At 49.2% G+C, this 19206-nt stretch overlaps 1 protein-coding gene across 7 annotated transcripts in view; it reads right to left on the reverse strand.

Moving 5' to 3' along the window:
* Positions 1-19206, reverse strand: part of GRAMD1B (GRAM domain containing 1B) — a 662311-nt gene that overhangs the window by 380020 nt on the left and 263085 nt on the right. The window contains exon 1 of one of the 7 annotated variants that reach the window (XM_063943814.1): positions 17603-18208. The exons of the other annotated variants lie outside the window; for them this stretch is intronic. Coding sequence (XP_063799884.1) covers positions 17603-17613 — 11 coding nt within the window. The 5' untranslated portion in view covers positions 17614-18208. Of the gene's footprint in view, positions 1-17602; positions 18209-19206 lie in introns of those variants that run through there. 7 annotated transcript variants of the gene reach the window in all.

Here is a 19206-nt window from a genome sequence, read left to right on the forward strand (position 1 = left end):
AATCCTCAGGTGTAACACTACAGCCGCCCCAGCACAGTAGCAGTATATACAGCAGCGTCTGCACATGGGCAGTAATAGTGATCTGCCCCAATCCTCAGGTGTAACACTACAGCCGCCCCAGCACAGTAGCAGTATATACAGCAGCGTCTGCACATGGGCAGTAATAGGGATCTGCCCCAATCCTCAGGTGTAACACTACAGCCGCCCCAGCACAGTAGCAGTATATACACAGCGTCTGCACATGGGCAGTAATAGTGATCTGCCCCAATCCTCAGGTGTAACACTACAGCCGCCCCAGCACAGTAGCAGTATATACAGCAGCGTCTGCACATGGGCAGTAATAGTGATCTGCCCCAATCCTCAGGTGTAACACTACAGCCGCCCCAGCACAGTAGCAGTATATACAGCAGCGTCTGCACATGGGCAGTAATAGGGGATCTGCCCCAATCCTCAGGTGTAACACTACAGCCGCCCCAGCACAGTAGCAGTATATACAGCAGCGTCTGCACATGGGCAGTAATAGTGATCTGCCCCAATCCTCAGGTGTAACACTACAGCCGCCCCAGCACAGTAGCAGTATATACAGCAGCGTCTGCACATGGGCAGTAATAGGGGATCTGCCCCAATCCTCAGGTGTAACACTACAGCCGCCCCAGCACAGTAGCAGTATATACAGCAGCGTCTGCACATGGGCAGTAATAGTGATCTGCCCCAATCCTCATGTGTAACACTACAGCCGCCCCAGCACAGTAGCAGTATATACACAGCATCTGCACATGGGCAGTAATAGTGATCTGCCCCAATCCTCAGGTGTAACACTACAGCCGCCCCAGCACAGTAGCAGTATATACACAGCGTCTGCACATGGGCAGTAATAGTGATCTGCCCCAATCCTCAGGTGTAACACTACAGCCGCCCCAGCACAGTAGCAGTATATACACAGCGTCTGCACATGGGCAGTAATAGTGATCTGCCCCAATCCTCAGGTGTAACACTACAGCCGCCCCAGCACAGTAGCAGTATATACAGCAGCGTCTGCACATGGGCAGTAATAGTGATCTGCCCCAATCCTCATGTGTAACACTACAGCCGCCCCAGCACAGTAGCAGTATATACAGCAGCGTCTGCACATGGGCAGTAATAGTGATCTGCCCCAATCCTCAGGTGTAACACTACAGCCGCCCCAGCACAGTAGCAGTATATACACAGCGTCTGCACATGGGCAGTAATAGTGATCTGCCCCAATCCTCAGGTGTAACACTACAGCCGCCCCAGCACAGTAGCAGTTTATACAGCAGCGTCTGCACATGGGCAGTAATAGGGATCTGCCCCAATCCTCAGGTGTAACACTACAGCCGCCCCAGCACAGTAGCAGTATATACAGCAGCGTCTGCACATGGGCAGTAATAGTGATCTGCCCCAATCCTCAGGTGTAATACTACAGCCGCCCCAGCACAGTAGCAGTATATACAGCAGCGTCTGCACATGGGCAGTAATAGTGATCTGCCCCAATCCTCAGGTGTAACACTACAGCCGCCCCAGCACAGTAGCAGTATATACAGCAGCGTCTGCACATGGGCAGTAATAGGGATCTGCCCCAATCCTCAGGTGTAACACTACAGCCGCCCCAGCACAGTAGCAGTATATACAGCAGCGTCTGCACATGGGCAGTAATAGTGATCTGCCCCAATCCTCAGGTGTAACACTACAGCCGCCCCAGCACAGTAGCAGTATATACAGCAGCGTCTGCACATGGGCAGTAATAGTGATCTGCCCCTATCCTCAGGTGTAACACTACAGCCGCCCCAGCACAGTAGCAGTATATACACAGCGTCTGCACATGGGCAGTAATAGTGATCTGCCCCAATCCTCAGGTGTAACACTACAGCCGCCCCAGCACAGTAGCAGTATATACAGCAGCGTCTGCACATGGGCAGTAATAGTGATCTGCCCCAATCCTCAGGTGTAACACTACAGCCGCCCCAGCACAGTAGCAGTATATACAGCAGCGTCTGCACATGGGCAGTAATAGTGATCTGCCCCAATCCTCAGGTGTAACACTACAGCCGCCCCAGCACAGTAGCAGTGTATACAGCAGCGTCTGCACATGGGCAGTAATAGTGATCTGCCCCAATCCTCAGGTGTAACACTACAGCCGCCCCAGCACAGTAGCAGTATATACACAGCGTCTGCACATGGGCAGTAATAGTGATCTGCCCCAATCCTCAGGTGTAACACTACAGCCGCCCCAGCACAGTAGCAGTATATACAGCAGCGTCTGCACATGGGCAGTAATAGGGATCTGCCCCAATCCTCAGGTGTAACACTACAGCCGCCCCAGCACAGTAGCAGTATATACAGCAGCGTCTGCACATGGGCAGTAATAGTGATCTGCCCCAATCCTCAGGTGTAACACTACAGCCGCCCCAGCACAGTAGCAGTATATACAGCAGCGTCTGCACATGGGCAGTAATAGTGATCTGCCCCAATCCTCAGGTGTAACACTACAGCCGCCCCAGCACAGTAGCAGTATATACAGCCGCCCCAGCACAGTAGCAGTATATACACAGCGTCTGCACATGGGCAGTAATAGGGATCTGCCCCAATCCTCAGGTGTAACACTACAGCCGCCCCAGCACAGTAGCAGTATATACAGCAGCGTCTGCACATGGGCAGTAATAGTGATCTGCCCCAATCCTCAGGTGTAACACTACAGCCGCCCCAGCACAGTAGCAGTATATACAGCAGCGTCTGCACATGGGCAGTAATAGGGATCTGCCCCAATCCTCAGGTGTAACACTACAGCCGCCCCAGCACAGTAGCAGTATATACAGCAGCGTCTGTACATGGGCAGTAATAGTGATCTGCCCCAATCCTCAGGTGTAACACTACAGCCGCCCCAGCACAGTAGCAGTATATACACAGCGTCTGCACATGGGCAGTAATAGTGATCTGCCCCAATCCTCAGGTGTAACACTACAGCCGCCCCAGCACAGTAGCAGTATATACAGCAGCGTCTGTACATGGGCAGTAATAGTGATCTGCCCCAATCCTCAGGTGTAACACTACAGCCGCCCCAGCACAGTAGCAGTATATACACAGCGTCTGCACATGGGCAGTAATAGTGATCTGCCCCAATCCTCAGGTGTAACACTACAGCCGCCCCAGCACAGTAGCAGTATATACAGCAGCGTCTGCACATGGGCAGTAATAGTGATCTGCCACAATCCTCAGGTGTAACACTACAGCCACCCCAGCACAGTAGCAGTATATACAGCAGCGTCTGCACATGGGCAGTAATAGGGATCTGCCCCAATCCTCAGGTGTAACACTACAGCCGCCCCAGCACAGTAGCAGTATATACAGCAGCGTCTGCACATGGGCAGTAATAGTGATCTGCCCCAATCCTCAGGTGTAACACTACAGCCGCCCCAGCACAGTAGCAGTATATACACAGCGTCTGCACATGGGCAGTAATAGTGATCTGCCCCAATCCTCAGGTGTAACACTACAGCCGCCCCAGCACAGTAGCAGTATATACAGCAGCGTCTGCACATGGGCAGTAATAGGGATCTGCCCCAATCCTCAGGTGTAACACTACAGCCGCCCCAGCACAGTAGCAGTATATACAGCAGCGTCTGCACATGGGTAGTAATAGTGATCTGCCCCAATCCTCAGGTGTAACACTACAGCCGCCCCAGCACAGTAGCAGTATATACACAGCGTCTGCACATGGGCAGTAATAGTGATCTGCCCCAATCCTCAGGTGTAACACTACAGCCGCCCCAGCACAGTAGCAGTATATACAGCAGCGTCTGTACATGGGCAGTAATAGTGATCTGCCCCAATCCTCAGGTGTAACACTACAGCCGCCCCAGCACAGTAGCAGTATATACAGCAGCGTCTGCACATGGGCAGTAATAGTGATCTGCCCCAATCCTCAGGTGTAACACTACAGCCGCCCCAGCACAGTAGCAGTATATACACAGCGTCTGCACATGGGCAGTAATAGTGATCTGCCCCAATCCTCATGTGTAACACTACAGCCGCCCCAGCACAGTAGCAGTATATACAGCAGCGTCTGCACATGGGCAGTAATAGTGATCTGCCCCAATCCTCAGGTGTAACACTACAGCCTCCCCAGCACAGTAGTAGTATATACAGCAGCGTCTGCACATGGGCAGTAATAGAGATCTGCCCCAATCCTCAGGTGTAACACTACAGCCGCCCCAGCACAGTAGCAGTATATACAGCAGCGTCTGCACATGGGCAGTAATAGTGATCTGCCCCGATCCTCAGGTGTAACACTACAGCTGCCCCAGCACAGTAGCAGTATATACACAGCGTCTGCACATGGGCAGTAATAGTGATCTGCCCCAATCCTCAGGTGTAACACTACAGCCGCCCCAGCACAGTAGCAGTATATACAGCAGCGTCTGCACATGGGCAGTAATAGTGATCTGCCCCAATCCTCAGGTGTAACACTACAGCCGCCCCAGCACAGTAGCAGTATATACACAGCGTCTGCACATGGGCAGTAATAGGGATCTGCCCCAATCCTCAGGTGTAACACTACAGCCGCCCCAGCACAGTAGCAGTATATACACAGCGTCTGCACATGGGCAGTAATAGGGATCTGCCCCAATCCTCAGGTGTAACACTACAGCCGCCCCAGCACAGTAGCAGTATATACAGCAGCGTCTGCACATGGGCAGTAATAGGGATCTGCCCCAATCCTCAGGTGTAACACTACAGCCGCCCCAGCACAGTAGCAGTATATACAGCAGCGTCTGCACATGGGCAGTAATAGTGATCTGCCCCAATCCTCAGGTGTAACACTACAGCCGCCCCAGCACAGTAGCAGTATATACAGCAGCGTCTGCACATGGGCAGTAATAGGGATCTGCCCCAATCCTCAGGTGTAACACTACAGCCGCCCCAGCACAGTAGCAGTATATACAGCAGCGTCTGCACATGGGCAGTAATAGTGATCTGCCCCAATCCTCAGGTGTAACACTACAGCCGCCCCAGCACAGTAGCAGTATATACAGCAGCGTCTGCACATGGGCAGTAATAGGGATCTGCCCCAATCCTCAGGTGTAACACTACAGCCGCCCCAGCACAGTAGCAGTATATACAGCAGCGTCTGCACATGGGCAGTAATAGTGATCTGCCACAATCCTCAGGTGTAACACTACAGCCTCCCCAGCACAGTAGCAGTATATACAGCAGCGTCTGCACATGGGCAGTAATAGTGATCTGCCCCAATCCTCAGGTGTAACACTGCAGCTGTCAGATTCCAAAAACAGACAGTAGGGGGTATATTTACTATAGTGCGGGTTTTTCAAAACTGGAGATGTTGCCAATAGCAACCAATCAGATTCTACTGATAAGTTATCTAGCACCTTCTAGAAGATAATAGCCAGAATCTGATTGTTACGGACATCTCCGGTTTTGCGCACTCACACTTTAGTAAATATACCCTGTAGGTGTATACACAGACTTCACACTGGAAACACTGGTAGTGACTATTTGTACTCATGTAAATCATTATTATATACCCAATGAATGTTCATAGTGTATTAGTTCTTACAGATGGGTACTTTATGGAGGGTAACCTCTCCCTGGTAATACTCATTAGCAGACATTGCGGGAACTAGAGATATCGGCTGAGGCAGACCGTTCCATGCCGATGCAGACCGTTCCATGCCGATGCAGACCGTTCCATGCCGATGCGGACGTATGACCTCCCTGAACGCGTGCAGTTCCAGTAGCGTCCTATGCCTGGTCATTACTATGTGTGTCCCGCAGGTGCTGCATGGGACATGTACAGTGACCGGTAGCACGCCGCATTCAGGCTGGCAACGTATGAAGACGGTATGCGGTCAATAGATCTACAGTGTCTAGTGAGAAAGTCCATAGGCCGACACCAGACTGACGACATAGTTAATAGGTCAACACCTATGAAACGTAAACAGTGCTTAAAGTCGACATGTTCAAATGGTCAAAATGCTAATGGTCGACATGAGGTCACTATAGGGCACATCGCCTCTGCCGACATCACAAGTGTTCCCTAGCACACCATCGTGGCAATGTCCAGCAAGCGGAAGAAGGGGTGTATTCATAAAAAGACCTGCTCCGTGCCTGAATCGCTTCCCTATACTTTAGTATGGTACGTGTGATTGATGACGGAATGGAAATCCCGGCTTAACGCTTCCCAATGGAATTCATGTTCACTATCACAGGATGGCGCAAACTGAACTGTGGTGCGGTAAGGTAACTGCAGGGGAGCTCAGTGCTTCCCTGCTCTCTGTCTGCACCCAGCAGGGAGGTCAGGCGGCGCATGCGCAGAAGGACCCGCCGGCTGCCCTCAAGACCGCAGAGGAGCACCGCTGGAGAAGAGAGCGTCGCTGGAGCCCGATATACTGTATTGCTTCGCTGGAAGGATGACTATAAATGAATTGCTACTTATCACAGCTACAGTATACATCGCATCGGAACCATGCGATGTATAGTGACAATTAACAATTCATTTTTCATCTTTATTAATATCTTTATTTAATCTTTATTAAATTTATTTATTTATTTATTTATTAACAGTTTCTTATATAGCGCAGCAAATTCCGTTGCGCTTTACAATTGGAAATAACAATGATATAACAAACTGTGTGATAACAAACAGTCAGAGGTAGGAAGGCCCTGCTCGCAGGCTTACACTCTATATTAATAGACCCCTGAGTCGATTGGAATCTTTCCCATTATGTTACAGTTTCTGTATTAGAAGCTTTTAGTATTGTCACAGAAATTATTTCCTTGGCACGTCATCTAAGTTCTTATAACTATAATAATTAATGTCTCATTGACCCCTGGGGTACACTCAATAATGCCCCCTCACCCAGACTCATGGGTTACATTCACTAATGGTAGCCTGTACCTATGGGTCGAGTCAATAATGACCCACTGATCCTTGTTGTACATTCTCAATAATTACCCCTTGTCCTTTATGGTATAAGGCATTTCCTCAATAATAGCCCCCCTAACTCTTGATGCACCTTATCAATAGGTGACTGACACTCGATGTTTCCTCATTAATTGTTCCTGATGCTTGAGTCCCCTCAAAAATGCACCCCTGACCCTTGGGGTCATCAATAATGCAACCCTGACCCTTGCAGTGTCCCAATAATGTCCTAGTGTTCACTCTAGGAGTGAAAAGGGGCATGGCGCCGGACTCCGGGGGCATATGTGCGCGCGCACGGCGAAGCCGCGGGCGCGCCCGAAACAGGGGTGTGGCCACGCCTACGTCAATTTAGGGGCGGGGCGGCCCACAGACGCTACTATAGAGAGCGTCTGTGGCCGGCGACGTCACTGTTGGGGGTGTGCCCAGCACCTCCGTCGGTGCTGGGCTTCTCCCAGCTCTCTCCCAATGCGTGAATGGATGCCGCGTGCATGCGCACGGCATCTATACACGCCGGGAGGGCAGGAAGGGGGTGGCTGTTCTACCAGGGTGCCGCAAAAGGGGCAGGGCGGGTTTTGCCTGCTAAAAAACGGGCAGGGCGCGGCGCCCTGCTAAAACAGCAGGAATCCCCCAGTCCCTTTGACTCCCTTACAAATGTCCCTTTGAGTTCATCTACAGTGGTCTCCGAATCCTTGGGATCCTTCAACAACGGCCTTCAACAACGGCCCCTTAAGGTCTCTCACTAATGACTTCCTAACCCTTGGTATCCCTAAATAATGGCCCCCTGAACATTTGAGTTCCTCTACAGTGGCATCCTAACCCCTTTGTGTGCCTCAATAATGGCCCCTGACCCTTGGTGTGTCTCAATAATGGCCCCTGACCCTTGGGATCCATCAATAATGGCTTCCTAACCCTTGGTATCCCTAAATAATGGCCCCCTGAACATTTTAGTTACTCTACAGTGGCATCCTAACCCTTTGTGTACCTCAATAATGGCCCCTGACCCTTGGGATCTCTCAATAATGGCTTCCTAACCCTTGGTGTGTCCCAATAATGGCAATGACCAATTGTTTATCTCAAACACTTACAAATTAGCCATTTAAAGCTCAATCAACGTACAGTAGGTGACAGTTTCGGTACATTTCCAACATTAAACATCAGATGTATAAGAGGTAAATGTCATCTCCAATGTCTATCTTTTTATTCTAACATGTCATATCTACAATGCTTATTCTCCACTGCCTGTTAGCGGCATACATCACTCTATATGTAAGGCAGACGCATTGTACGACTGGAAAATGCTCATATACAGTGTGTTTACAGAAAGGAACTCATCAGCAAGTCTCTGGAGCATATTTAATGTTCTTGAATTGTGTGCGGACAGACGTTAATACCTTCTTTTATACGACACAAATCTCCGACACAAGTGGAACAAATCACCTGGCATCACTATGATAAATCAGAGCGGTCAGCAGAGTAACAAGTGTAACCTGTAACACTGCACAAAGCTGCTTCTTACTGGTGGCATTCCACCCACCTCACGGGACCATAGCCAGATTAAGGGGGGAGTCGCAGGGCATACAATACCCCAGGCCCCCCCTTTGTCAGGGGGCCCCCCAGCCAGAGCACACCGACATCGCTAGCTTTCCCTCTCACGCAGTAGCAGAACAAGACAGCCAGAATGCGAGCAGGGCAATATAGAATGCGAGCAGGGCAATATAGAATGCGAGCAGGGCAGTATAGAATGCGAGCAGGGCAGTATAGAATGCGAGCAGGGCAGTATAGAATGCGAGCAGGGCAGTATAGAATGCGAGCAGGGCGATATAGAATGCGAGCAGGGCAGTATAGAATGCGAGCAGGGCAGTATAGAATGCGAGCAGGGCAGTATAGAATGCGAGCAGGGACGATATAGAATGCGAGCAGGGCAGTATAGAATGCGAGCAGGGCAGTATAGAATGCGAGCAGGGCAATATAGAATGCGAGCAGGGCGATATAGAATGCGAGCAGGGCAGTATAGAATGCGAGCAGGGCAGTATAGAATGCGAGCAGGGCAGTATAGAATGCGAGCAGGGCAATATAGAATGCGAGCAGGGCAGTATAGAATGCGAGCAGGGCAATATAGAATGCGAGCAGGGCAGTATAGAATGCGAGCAGGGCAATATAGAATGCGAGCAGGGCAATATAGAATGCGAGCAGGGCGATATAGAATGCGAGCAGGGCAGTATAGAATGCTAGCAGGGCAGTATAGAATGCGAGCAGGGCAATATAGAATGCGAGCAGGGCGATATAGAATGCGAGCAGGGCAGTATAGAATGCGAGCAGGGCAGTATGCATTGCAGACAGAGTATCAGGTTTTATGAGCTACTGATTGAGCTTTCCAACCAGAGGAGAGATAGGAGGGTAGAGAGAGTTGTAAGTGACACAGGGATCCCAGCTTCTCCTCCTCCCTGCCTGGGTGTCTGGGTCCTATGTAACCTGTTATCTAATGAGGGTCTAGAGAGAGACACACACATGCAAAGTCCTCCTGAGCCCTGTACCAGTGTGTAAGTAGTACAGAGTCTGCTGCTATTCTTGCATGTGATAGAAAAAAAAATCTATAATTTATTCTATAGTTGTTTAAGTTGTCTTTGTTCCACTGCAAGAAAACTTTATAAAATAGTTGTCTCTCAATTAGGTGGAGCTATAAACAGTATCCAGGCATTATTCAACTATTAGTTTAAATCTAATATACCCCATTTGATTACATTTAATATACACAATCCATACATCCCAATCTGACCCACTCCTGGAGGTATAACATGCTATATTAAGTTATGATTGCAATCACCTGTGGTGAAACACCTTTCTTATCTATTAAAAAGTTCAACACAGGTGACGCCAATCATATATTAAGTGAGAAGTCCAGGTAGAGAGCATTTTGTCCCTCCTGGAATGGGACATGTTGGGAGGTATGCACAATCTAATATACATCCCCCACCTTCCACCAGGGGCCCCCTTGTCTTAAGTTCCCCAGGCACCCCCAAGGCTTAATCCGGCTCTGCACAGGACGCTCCGTCTGCACGGCAGTACGTACCGGAGTCACACGCAGTAGCCATGTCTGCACGTGTCTAAGTGTCACTGTGCATGTGTCCAGAGGCCTGAGCGCACAGGGCTGCAGCAGAGTTACAGAAGAGCGGGCTCAGAAATGTACGGAGCGTTCCTCTGGGGTGATGACCGGGAGGTGGCTCTAGGGATGCATAGAGATGGTTCGTCTTACGGGAATGTCTCTGAACTTAGAGCAAACTCTGGAGGCCGTCCTCTGACTCTAGCAAGGGCTGGTGCAAGCTTTGAAAGCACGATCCATGGTTGTGCGCACCAAGCGGTATCCTAACATCTAAAGACGCTGACAGCGGGCGTCTCAGCCCTGGCACATGCAGAGGCAAGGCTCTACACCAGGGAAGGGCAAGTAGCGGCATCTGTATAGCCGCCAAAAGACGCGCGGATACTGCATTGTCTGACAGACAATCAGCCCCTATGGGGCAATGGTGGTCATTCCGAGTTGTTCGCTCTGTAAATTTTTTCGCATCGCAGCGATTTTCCTCTTAGAGCGCATGCGCAATGTCCGCACTGCGACTGCGCCAAGTAAATTTGCTATGCAGTTAGGAATTTTACTCACGGTTTTTTTTTCGTTCTGGTGATCGTAGTGTGATTGACAGGAAGTGGGTGTTTCTGGGCGGAAACTGGCCGTTTTATGGGAGTGTGTGAAAAAACGCTACCGTTTCTGAGAAAAACGCGGGAGTGGCTGATGAAACGGAGGAGTGTCTGGGCGAACGCTGGGTGTGTTTGTGACGTCAAACCAGGAACGACAAGCACTGAACTGATCGCAGTGACAGAGTAAGTCTGGAGCTACTCAGAAACTGCTAAGAGGTGTGTAATCGCAATTTTGAGAATCTTTCGTTCGCAATTTTAAGAAGCTAAGATTCACTCCCAGTAGGCGGCGGCTTAGCGTGTGTAAAGCTGCTAAAAGCAGCTTGCGAGCGAACAACTCGGAATGAGGGCCAATGTCCTGACTGCAGCGCTGTGGGCGACCACACACTGTAATGTAGATTTCTACATATAGGTTTGTATGTGACCTCATCTCATAAACTTTATATTTAGGGATGCAAGGGGGGGGTACTAATTACCCAGGACTGATGCCGGGGCTCGTACGTCCCCCTTTGCACTGCGCAGTTCCGCTCTGCGGCCTCCCATATTTCCCAATGATTTTATTTGAGAAGATACAGCCACACCTGAGCATCTGGCCCCCCAGTGCCCTGTTTATACACGGATTTATTTGCCCGTCTTTCAGCTGCATTTGTATAACAGGGCACAGATTTGTGTTGGTTTTACGCAGGGTTATACACATGTGAAGATGTGCACAAGGCAACACAGTTAAGTCACCTGGAGGTGTGCCACCACTTCCGTATGCACTTATCGTACAGTCTTACTAACAATGGGGGTAATTCCAAGTTGATCGCAGCAGGATTTTTGTTAGCAATTGGGCAAAACCATGTGCACTGCAGGGGAGGCAGATATAACATGTGCAGAGAGAGTTAGATTTGGGTGGGGTGTGTTCAATCTGCAATCTAATTTGCAGTGTAAAAACAAAGCAGCCAGTATTTACCCTGCACAGAAATAAAATAACCCACCCAAATCTAACTCTCTCTGCACATGTTATATCTGCCTCCCCTGCAGTGCACATGGTTTTGCCCAATTGCTATCAAAAATCCTGCTGCGATCAACTTGGAATTACCCCCAATGATCACACATCACCCTCATTCATACAGACAAGTATTTGATCTCACTGGGAAGAATATACTAATTACAGTGAAATAAAGTTATTTATTGCATGAAAAACAGACCCAAGCGGTGCAAACTGCAGTGAGTATGGAACAGGCAGCGAAACATTATACAGCACCGCGGGAGTATGGGAAATGTTGCAGAAGAATTACGCTGAAACTAAGAAAACTGTTTTGCCACAAATTGTATAACTTTTCTGTTCAATAATAACAATAATATTACTTATATATAGTACTTTCCTCGAGCAGGACTCAAAGTCGCTTTATAAGCCTCTAAGACGCAGCACAGAGGTTGTGTATTACAGCGAGAAGAAAACAGAAAAATAATGAGCAGAATGGCCACAGGGAACTTAACGCAGGGTTGGTGCAGCCATATTGGGAAATAAATTGTACAGGTTATATATCCAACACACGAAAAAGGAACCAGACCAGGCAGCCATTTTGGGCACGTTACATAGGTTACCATGGATAAAACAGACAACACCTAAAAAAGACTACACACAATGGGGAAGTTGCAGCAAACAAAGGGTAGAAGCAAGACCCTTACATGACCATAAGGTCTATCTATTTTTCATCCCACCCATGGGCGTACCAGGCAAGGCATCCATCTTTGGTGCCCCTTCCCTGTCCCACCTCTCCAAGCGCAGCTGAGCATTAATGGCAGCACGCTATAATTCAGACAGGATGTGTGTGATAATCACAGTTTGGTCGGGATAAATGTTATGTCTAAGATTAAATAAGTTCTGTATTAGTATGTGATACTTCTCAGATAGATGCACTTCTACCATCTGTCTTACCAATCATTATGGCTTAGGGCTAAATTCAGGAAAAAAAAAAATCACAATATCGACACAATATTTTTTCTTTTGCAGCTATTCACTAAATAACGTTGATGGAACAGCGGCTGCGGTAACACGTTGTTCCTGCGAAGATCAAGAAGGCTTCAGAATTCAGAAAACAAAGCCTTCTATTTCTCATTGTGCGCAGACTAAGGGGGTCAATCCGACCTGATCTCAAGCTAGGTTTTTTTTAGGGCGGTACGATCAGGTCAAAACTGCGCAAGCACCGCAATGCGCAGGCGCGTCGTACGGGTACAAAGCGGATCATTGCTAATCGATGGATTTAACGAAGAATCCATTCGCACGGGCGTTCGCAAGGAGATTGACAGGAAGAGGGCGTTTGTGGGTGGCAACTGACCGTTTTCTGGGAGTGTTTGGAAAAACGCAGGCGTGACCAAGCGTTTGCAGGGCGGGTGTCTGACGTCAATTCCGGATACGAACAGGATGAAGTGATCGCAGCGGCTGAGTAAGTTCAAACCTACTCAGAAACTGCACAAAACTTTTTTGTACCGCTCGGCTGCACATGCGATCGCACACTTGCAAAGCGAAAATACACTCCCCTGTAGGCGGCGACTAGCTGATCACAGCAGTGCAAAAAGTAGCTAGCGAGCAACTCGGAATGATCCCCTAAGTCTTCCTTTGACTGAGTAATGCGAATAGTCTCTCCTTCCCTGCGGTGTACGTCCAGCTCCAGCCTCCCAATAGTGTCCACATTTATTAAAATGTGTACATAGGCTGTATATTAGTCTATATACATTTAAATGGTTTTATTTATAAATCTTAGATATAAACGTTATATATAAAACCACATAAATATAAATGTATACAGGCTAATATAAAGCATGTGAACACATTTGAATCATTTAGACACTATTGGGAGGCTGAAGCTGGACGTAGACGTGCCGCTCGTCACCCCGCAGGGAAGGAGACAGGGACGGCGCAGGGACTGACGGGAAACTTTCCCTCTGCACCTGCAGTTTGTGAAGTGTAAGGATCATAGGCGTGCGCAGCACATTTTATTAGGGGGTGCACCGTCGGAGGGGTGTGTCTAGCACCGCCTTTTGGGCATGTCTAGCACCATCTATTGACGGTCAACACAATATAAAATGTCCACCCTTGTACCAATCCTAATAAAGCAGATACATTGTCAGATGTTGTGGTGTGCACCAAGCAAACACCCCTGATGGCACTCACTGCAATTACACTGCTCCTCCTCAGCCTGGTCTGGCTCCCCCTCTCTTTCCTCTGCAAGCTGCAGCAGCTTACTTACAAGTCAGCCACTCATTGACACTGACAGTCGCAGACTAGTACTGCTGCTGCTGGAAAAACGAGTGAAGTGTCAATGTTGCTGCCGACCGCCTGCCAGTATTGAATTTGTCTTCCTAAGAGGAACACTGGCTGCATGCTGCTCCTCATCAGTGGCTGGCGTTGGCATGGCATAGAAGGAGAGAGGTGGGCATGTGGTGGATGTGGCGGGTAATCACATCACATCATACTGTTTTTGTACATGGAGGTGGAGCTGGGAGTTTGAAAGCCAGTGGCAGTGGCACCCTTGATTAACCCAGGCGTCAGGTCAGTAATACAGTCCTGATAGGGTGCAGAGCAGAGGGGACAGTAATCAGCTTGCTCGGCGATCGCTGCATCAGGCATGTGAGATCAGGGTGCCAGACATTAGGGGGTGCCTGTGCGCACCAGGAACCCCCCCTGCGCACACCTATGGTAAGGATTTTCTTCATATAACGCCATTCTGAGATGGCATTATATAAAAAATCATCTTTTCTCTGGAACTGGAACATTTTGATGCTTGCTGAACAGCACAAAACGTTAACGGACTATAGAGGTCAATGGCTTGATCCTCACCGTGCGACACTCAGCGAGAGGGGTTTAACGTAGAAGATAATTGCGTTATCTCCTCAGTTAACCCTTTGCGGAATCGCTCGTTTCCTGATTTTTAACGAGAAAAAAAATCATCCGGAATTGAGCCCTTTGTGCGACTTAAGTATATTTGTTCTATAAATGACATATATACATTTATACATACATAAGAGGTGCACATGTCTGTCTCATTGTCTGTTAATAAGGATTACCCTTATAGCAGCTGCAGGGATTCTGGAGGTAAAGATCCACAAGATTTAGGATAATTATAGGCTTAAAATAATTTTCTCAGTGGAATTATTTATGTATCTTTTTTACAGGCAGCCATATAGCATTGCCTCTGATTTACTTCTTACCATCCGCATTTATTTATTACCAGTTATCTATATAGCGCACACATATTCCGCAGCGCTGTACAGAGAATACTTGCCCATTCACATCAGTCCCTTCCCCAGTGGAGCTTACACTCTATATTCCCTACCACATGTACACGCACACACATTCACCCTAAGGTTAATTTTATTGGGAGCCAAATACATACCCTAAGACCCCAGCTCTGTGAGGCGGTAATGCTAACCACTACACCATCCGTGCAGCCCATGATCAGGATAAAGTGAACAGTCCAACAGCGTACAGTCCCAAGGGGACAGGCACGCCGTGCAATAGGAGAAACAAATACTCACAGAACATAATAATAATGATGAAATCCCATGAGGTTAAATCAATTAGGAGCGAGTGGGGCAAACTGCTATTGCGGGGCACATCAGCTCATTCCCCTACTGCCCTGTGATGGCAGTTTTTACTACGGACCTCTAGGGGGCTGTGCACAAAAATCTGCGAGTTCAGAGCTACCATAAGTGCGACAGATGACCGCACCAATTCACACATAATTTATCCACCACTAAAAGACAATCTCTGCAACCTATTTCAGCGCACAAGAAAAAAAATGAAGCCCTTTAAATCCATTCATCATTTACAAAAGAACGGAAGCCTGACTGTGTGTCACTAAAGGGCCCTACACATTGACCGATCCGCCGCCGAGCTGCCCGTCGGCGGGCGACCCGGCGGCGGGGGGGGGGGGGGGGCAGTGACAGTGGGAGTGAAATTTCTTCACTCCCCCGTCACACGGCTCCATAGAAGTGCAGGCAAATATGGACGAGATCGTCCATATATTGGCCTGCATGCACAGCCGACGGGGCACCAGCGATGAACGAGCGCGGGGCCGCGCATCGTTCATCGCTGGTGACTCCACACTCAAAGATATGAACGGTATTTCGTTCAGTAATGAACGAGATCGTTCATATCTTTGAGGATTGTCGGCCAGTGTGTTGGGCCTATTAGGGCTCGTGCACACGGGGGTTAAATGTACACGACGCCGGTTAAAGCATGAATAAGAACTTGTAGTTTGTCCAAACTTTTCTAAGAGCTTTCTCCTGCACCATATTGTACTACTGTACGTCTATTAATGAACACAACCATAGTACTACAGTACTGCATGCTGCACAGACAAAATAATGTTAACGCTCGACAGGAAGGGTCACATGCTCTATAAAGCGAGTACCATATGCACTAAAAGGGTTATAAAAATGATGGGGAGTCTGAGATCGCAAAAAGACAGGCTTCTGGGGACAGCGGTAGTATTTGGACCTTGTAGTAAGTCCAGGCTGGTGCAGAGTGCCAGGGAGGATAACGCCTGCCTGCGCCACATATGCACGTGTTATGGTTACGTACTGGCATGTTAATTGCCCAGGGGACAAGGTAGACATCATCTGTACAACAACCTAATGCTTTAATCCCTAAACTCATTTGCTGTGGGAAGTTCCTGGCTTACGCCGAGTTGCCCTGGAAAGTGGGGGAGACGGGGGCGCATTACATCTACAGAGCGCACATAGCAGAACACAACATAACGGTTGCAGAAAACATGGCCCTGCTGGGAGATGAAGGAGCCAGTGTTTGGGGGGGTACATCTGGGTTCTATGACAACGACAAGGCAGAGTTAAGGCATAAATCCCAGGAAAATGGGAGTTTGAGTGAGGATATTAATCCTGGTGGTCTGAGGGAGGATGGAAAGGAAGATAAATGCTAAGAGGATTATAGGCTCTGACTACAGATGGCATCCAGCAGCTCTTACTGTATGCCACACGTCCTGTATGGCACATGGGTGGTACCAGCTGCACCCCTGTAACCGGACAGCACCCCATGCCCTGTCCCGCTGCAGTAGTAAATGGAAGCATAGTTGAGGTTATCACAGGACTTCTGGTCCCTACTCATCAAAGTGATATAATGGGAAGTATCGTCCTACAGCAGCGTATGTACTTAGATCCTGGAGAGCAAGCTCTTCAGACCTACCTCAAGGTGAAAGATGCTGATAATAGAGGAGTCATTGCCTATTGTTCATGAAATACGGGTTTGTGCCTGACCCATGCGGTGACCCCCGTGTCCCCTTATCATCACATATTTGTGAAGCTCTCCCGGTTATTAGGTAGTGATAACAGACCTGACAGAGGGAACAGCCGAAAAATCACTCATCAAATGCAGATGTCTCTTACTCAGCGGTTAAATCATCGTTCCCATTCACCAAGACAGGGGCCGCCCCGAGCAGCAGGCCCGGGTGTCAGAACCACGCACGGACATGAAGTGGGACCGTGACGGTCCGGTGAGTGCAGTATTTCCCCTGAGGGAGGATGGTTGGAGTTACTGCTAGTTCTACAGCACCCAAATCTCACCGCATGCACTCACTACACATTGGGGGGAATTCAATAGTTTGAAAAGTCGGTTGGGTGTCTGGTTTTTTTCCCCCTATTTACTTTTCAAACAATTGAATTCCCCCCATTGTGTCAGACATTACTGGGCACTATGTGCTGCTGTCTGGCATCGCCCAGCTTGTTTGGGCACAGTAATTAGTGGCTGTAGGAAATAGGAATAAGAGAACAGAATACAACACTGCGTTATATACCAGGGCAACTTGCTCTAGGCCTATATGACAGTTGTACTAGCAGTAGAGGAGGACAGCAATACTACACCACATACTATAACCATGCAGACTGTACACAGGGAATGGTGGGAACATGTGAGACTACTGCGCTAGGAGGGGACGGAGAGAGAGGATGAGAAACCTGCAAGCCATCCTGCGTTCATCCCAGGAGCAGGGATCCCTGCGTCTCTTCACTCCATGGATACGCTCCTGACAGCCGCGCTCCTGCAGCGAACACTCTCTGTAAGGGCTGCAGAAAACGAGTAACCGGGAGCCAACTTCCCTGAGCCCATATCCAAAACAGATGGGGGTCACTTATCCGGAGATGGGGTGACCATGTACCAGCGAGGCGGAAAGTGTCTCTGCTTACCAGACAAGCCTGCACCCTTTCATCAGTGCAGAAAGGATAAAGCGGAGGTCACATCGCAGTGCTCACAGCTGTCTGTGCTGCAGGACATATTGGAGAATGATGAGATGAGAGCCGGGCCTGATTGTCAGTGTACGTGTGTCCCCCTCTTGTCCTCTCTCCCCCAGCAGTGCTAGAGAACACGGCTCCTCTGCTGACAGTCCGGGCTGAGCATGTGCAGAATGGAGAGGGATGTGGGAAGCTGAGCCAGAACTGGCATTCCTGCTATCCAGGCACGCTGCTCCTGAGTGGGGGGGGATGCAGGGGGCCGTGCAGAGAAGGGGACAGGAGGACCACAAGTTGCACAGGAGCTCTGTGACGCTGGATGGGGGGTGTGCAGCAAGGCTGACACTTTGCATGGTGCTGGTTCTCCAGCTTCTCCTGTCGCACGCATAATCCCCCCTCCTCCTCCTCCCCTCCTCCCTCCCTGGACCATTTGTCTGTGCAGTAATTACTAGGACCGCTAGTGATCATTACATAACATCCCTCTCACTATAATTACACGAGTACATTCTACTACCGCAGCCACACAACAGGATTTAGTCACCGGGGATCCTTTCTCCTGAACTGCAGAGTCAGGACCACCGGAGCCAGCAAACAGGATTGGGGGTGCCCCTCCATAAGACCAGAAAGTGGCATGCAGAGACACGGGGGCTGCTCAGACCCCCACAGAGCGGGAGAAGGAGCACTGCAGTCCCTTCCTGCCCATCTCTAAATATAAAAATAGTTATTGAAAAAATTATATATATATATATATATATATATACACACTTGGGACAGAGTAGCTGTGAACACAGGGCATCCCACCATCTGTTCCCTGTGTCAGATGACAGCCAATCCGGCCTCCCCAATCTGTCAGGTGACGTGGCTCAGCTGTCACTCCAAGTAAGCGTCACACTCTCCGCATCTCTCATCCGACAGCGGGGGTAATTCAGACCTGATCGCTCGCTAGCGTTTTCTGCAGCGCTGTGATCAGGTCAGAACTGCGCATGCGTATGCACCGTAATGCGCAGGCGCATCACACAGGTACAAAGAGGATTGCCGCTCAGCAACGGGTTTGTGCAAAGAATCCATTCGCACGGCAATTGCAAGGAGATTGACAGGAAGAAGGCGTTTGTAGGTGGCAACTGACCGTTGTCAGGGAGTGTTTGGAAAAACGCAGGCGTGTCCAAGCGTTTTCAGGGCGGGTGTCCGACGTCAATTCCGGTCCCGGACAGGCTGATGTGATCGCAGCGGCTGAGTAAGTCCTGGGCTGCGCAGAGACTGCAAAAGATCTGTGTGTACAGCTCTGCTACACATGTGATCGCACACTTGCACAGCTAAAATACACTCCCCTATGG

The sequence above is a fragment of the Pseudophryne corroboree genome, chromosome 10 (genome assembly GCF_028390025.1).
Source record: "Pseudophryne corroboree isolate aPseCor3 chromosome 10, aPseCor3.hap2, whole genome shotgun sequence".
Classification (NCBI taxonomy): domain Eukaryota; kingdom Metazoa; phylum Chordata; class Amphibia; order Anura; family Myobatrachidae; genus Pseudophryne; species Pseudophryne corroboree.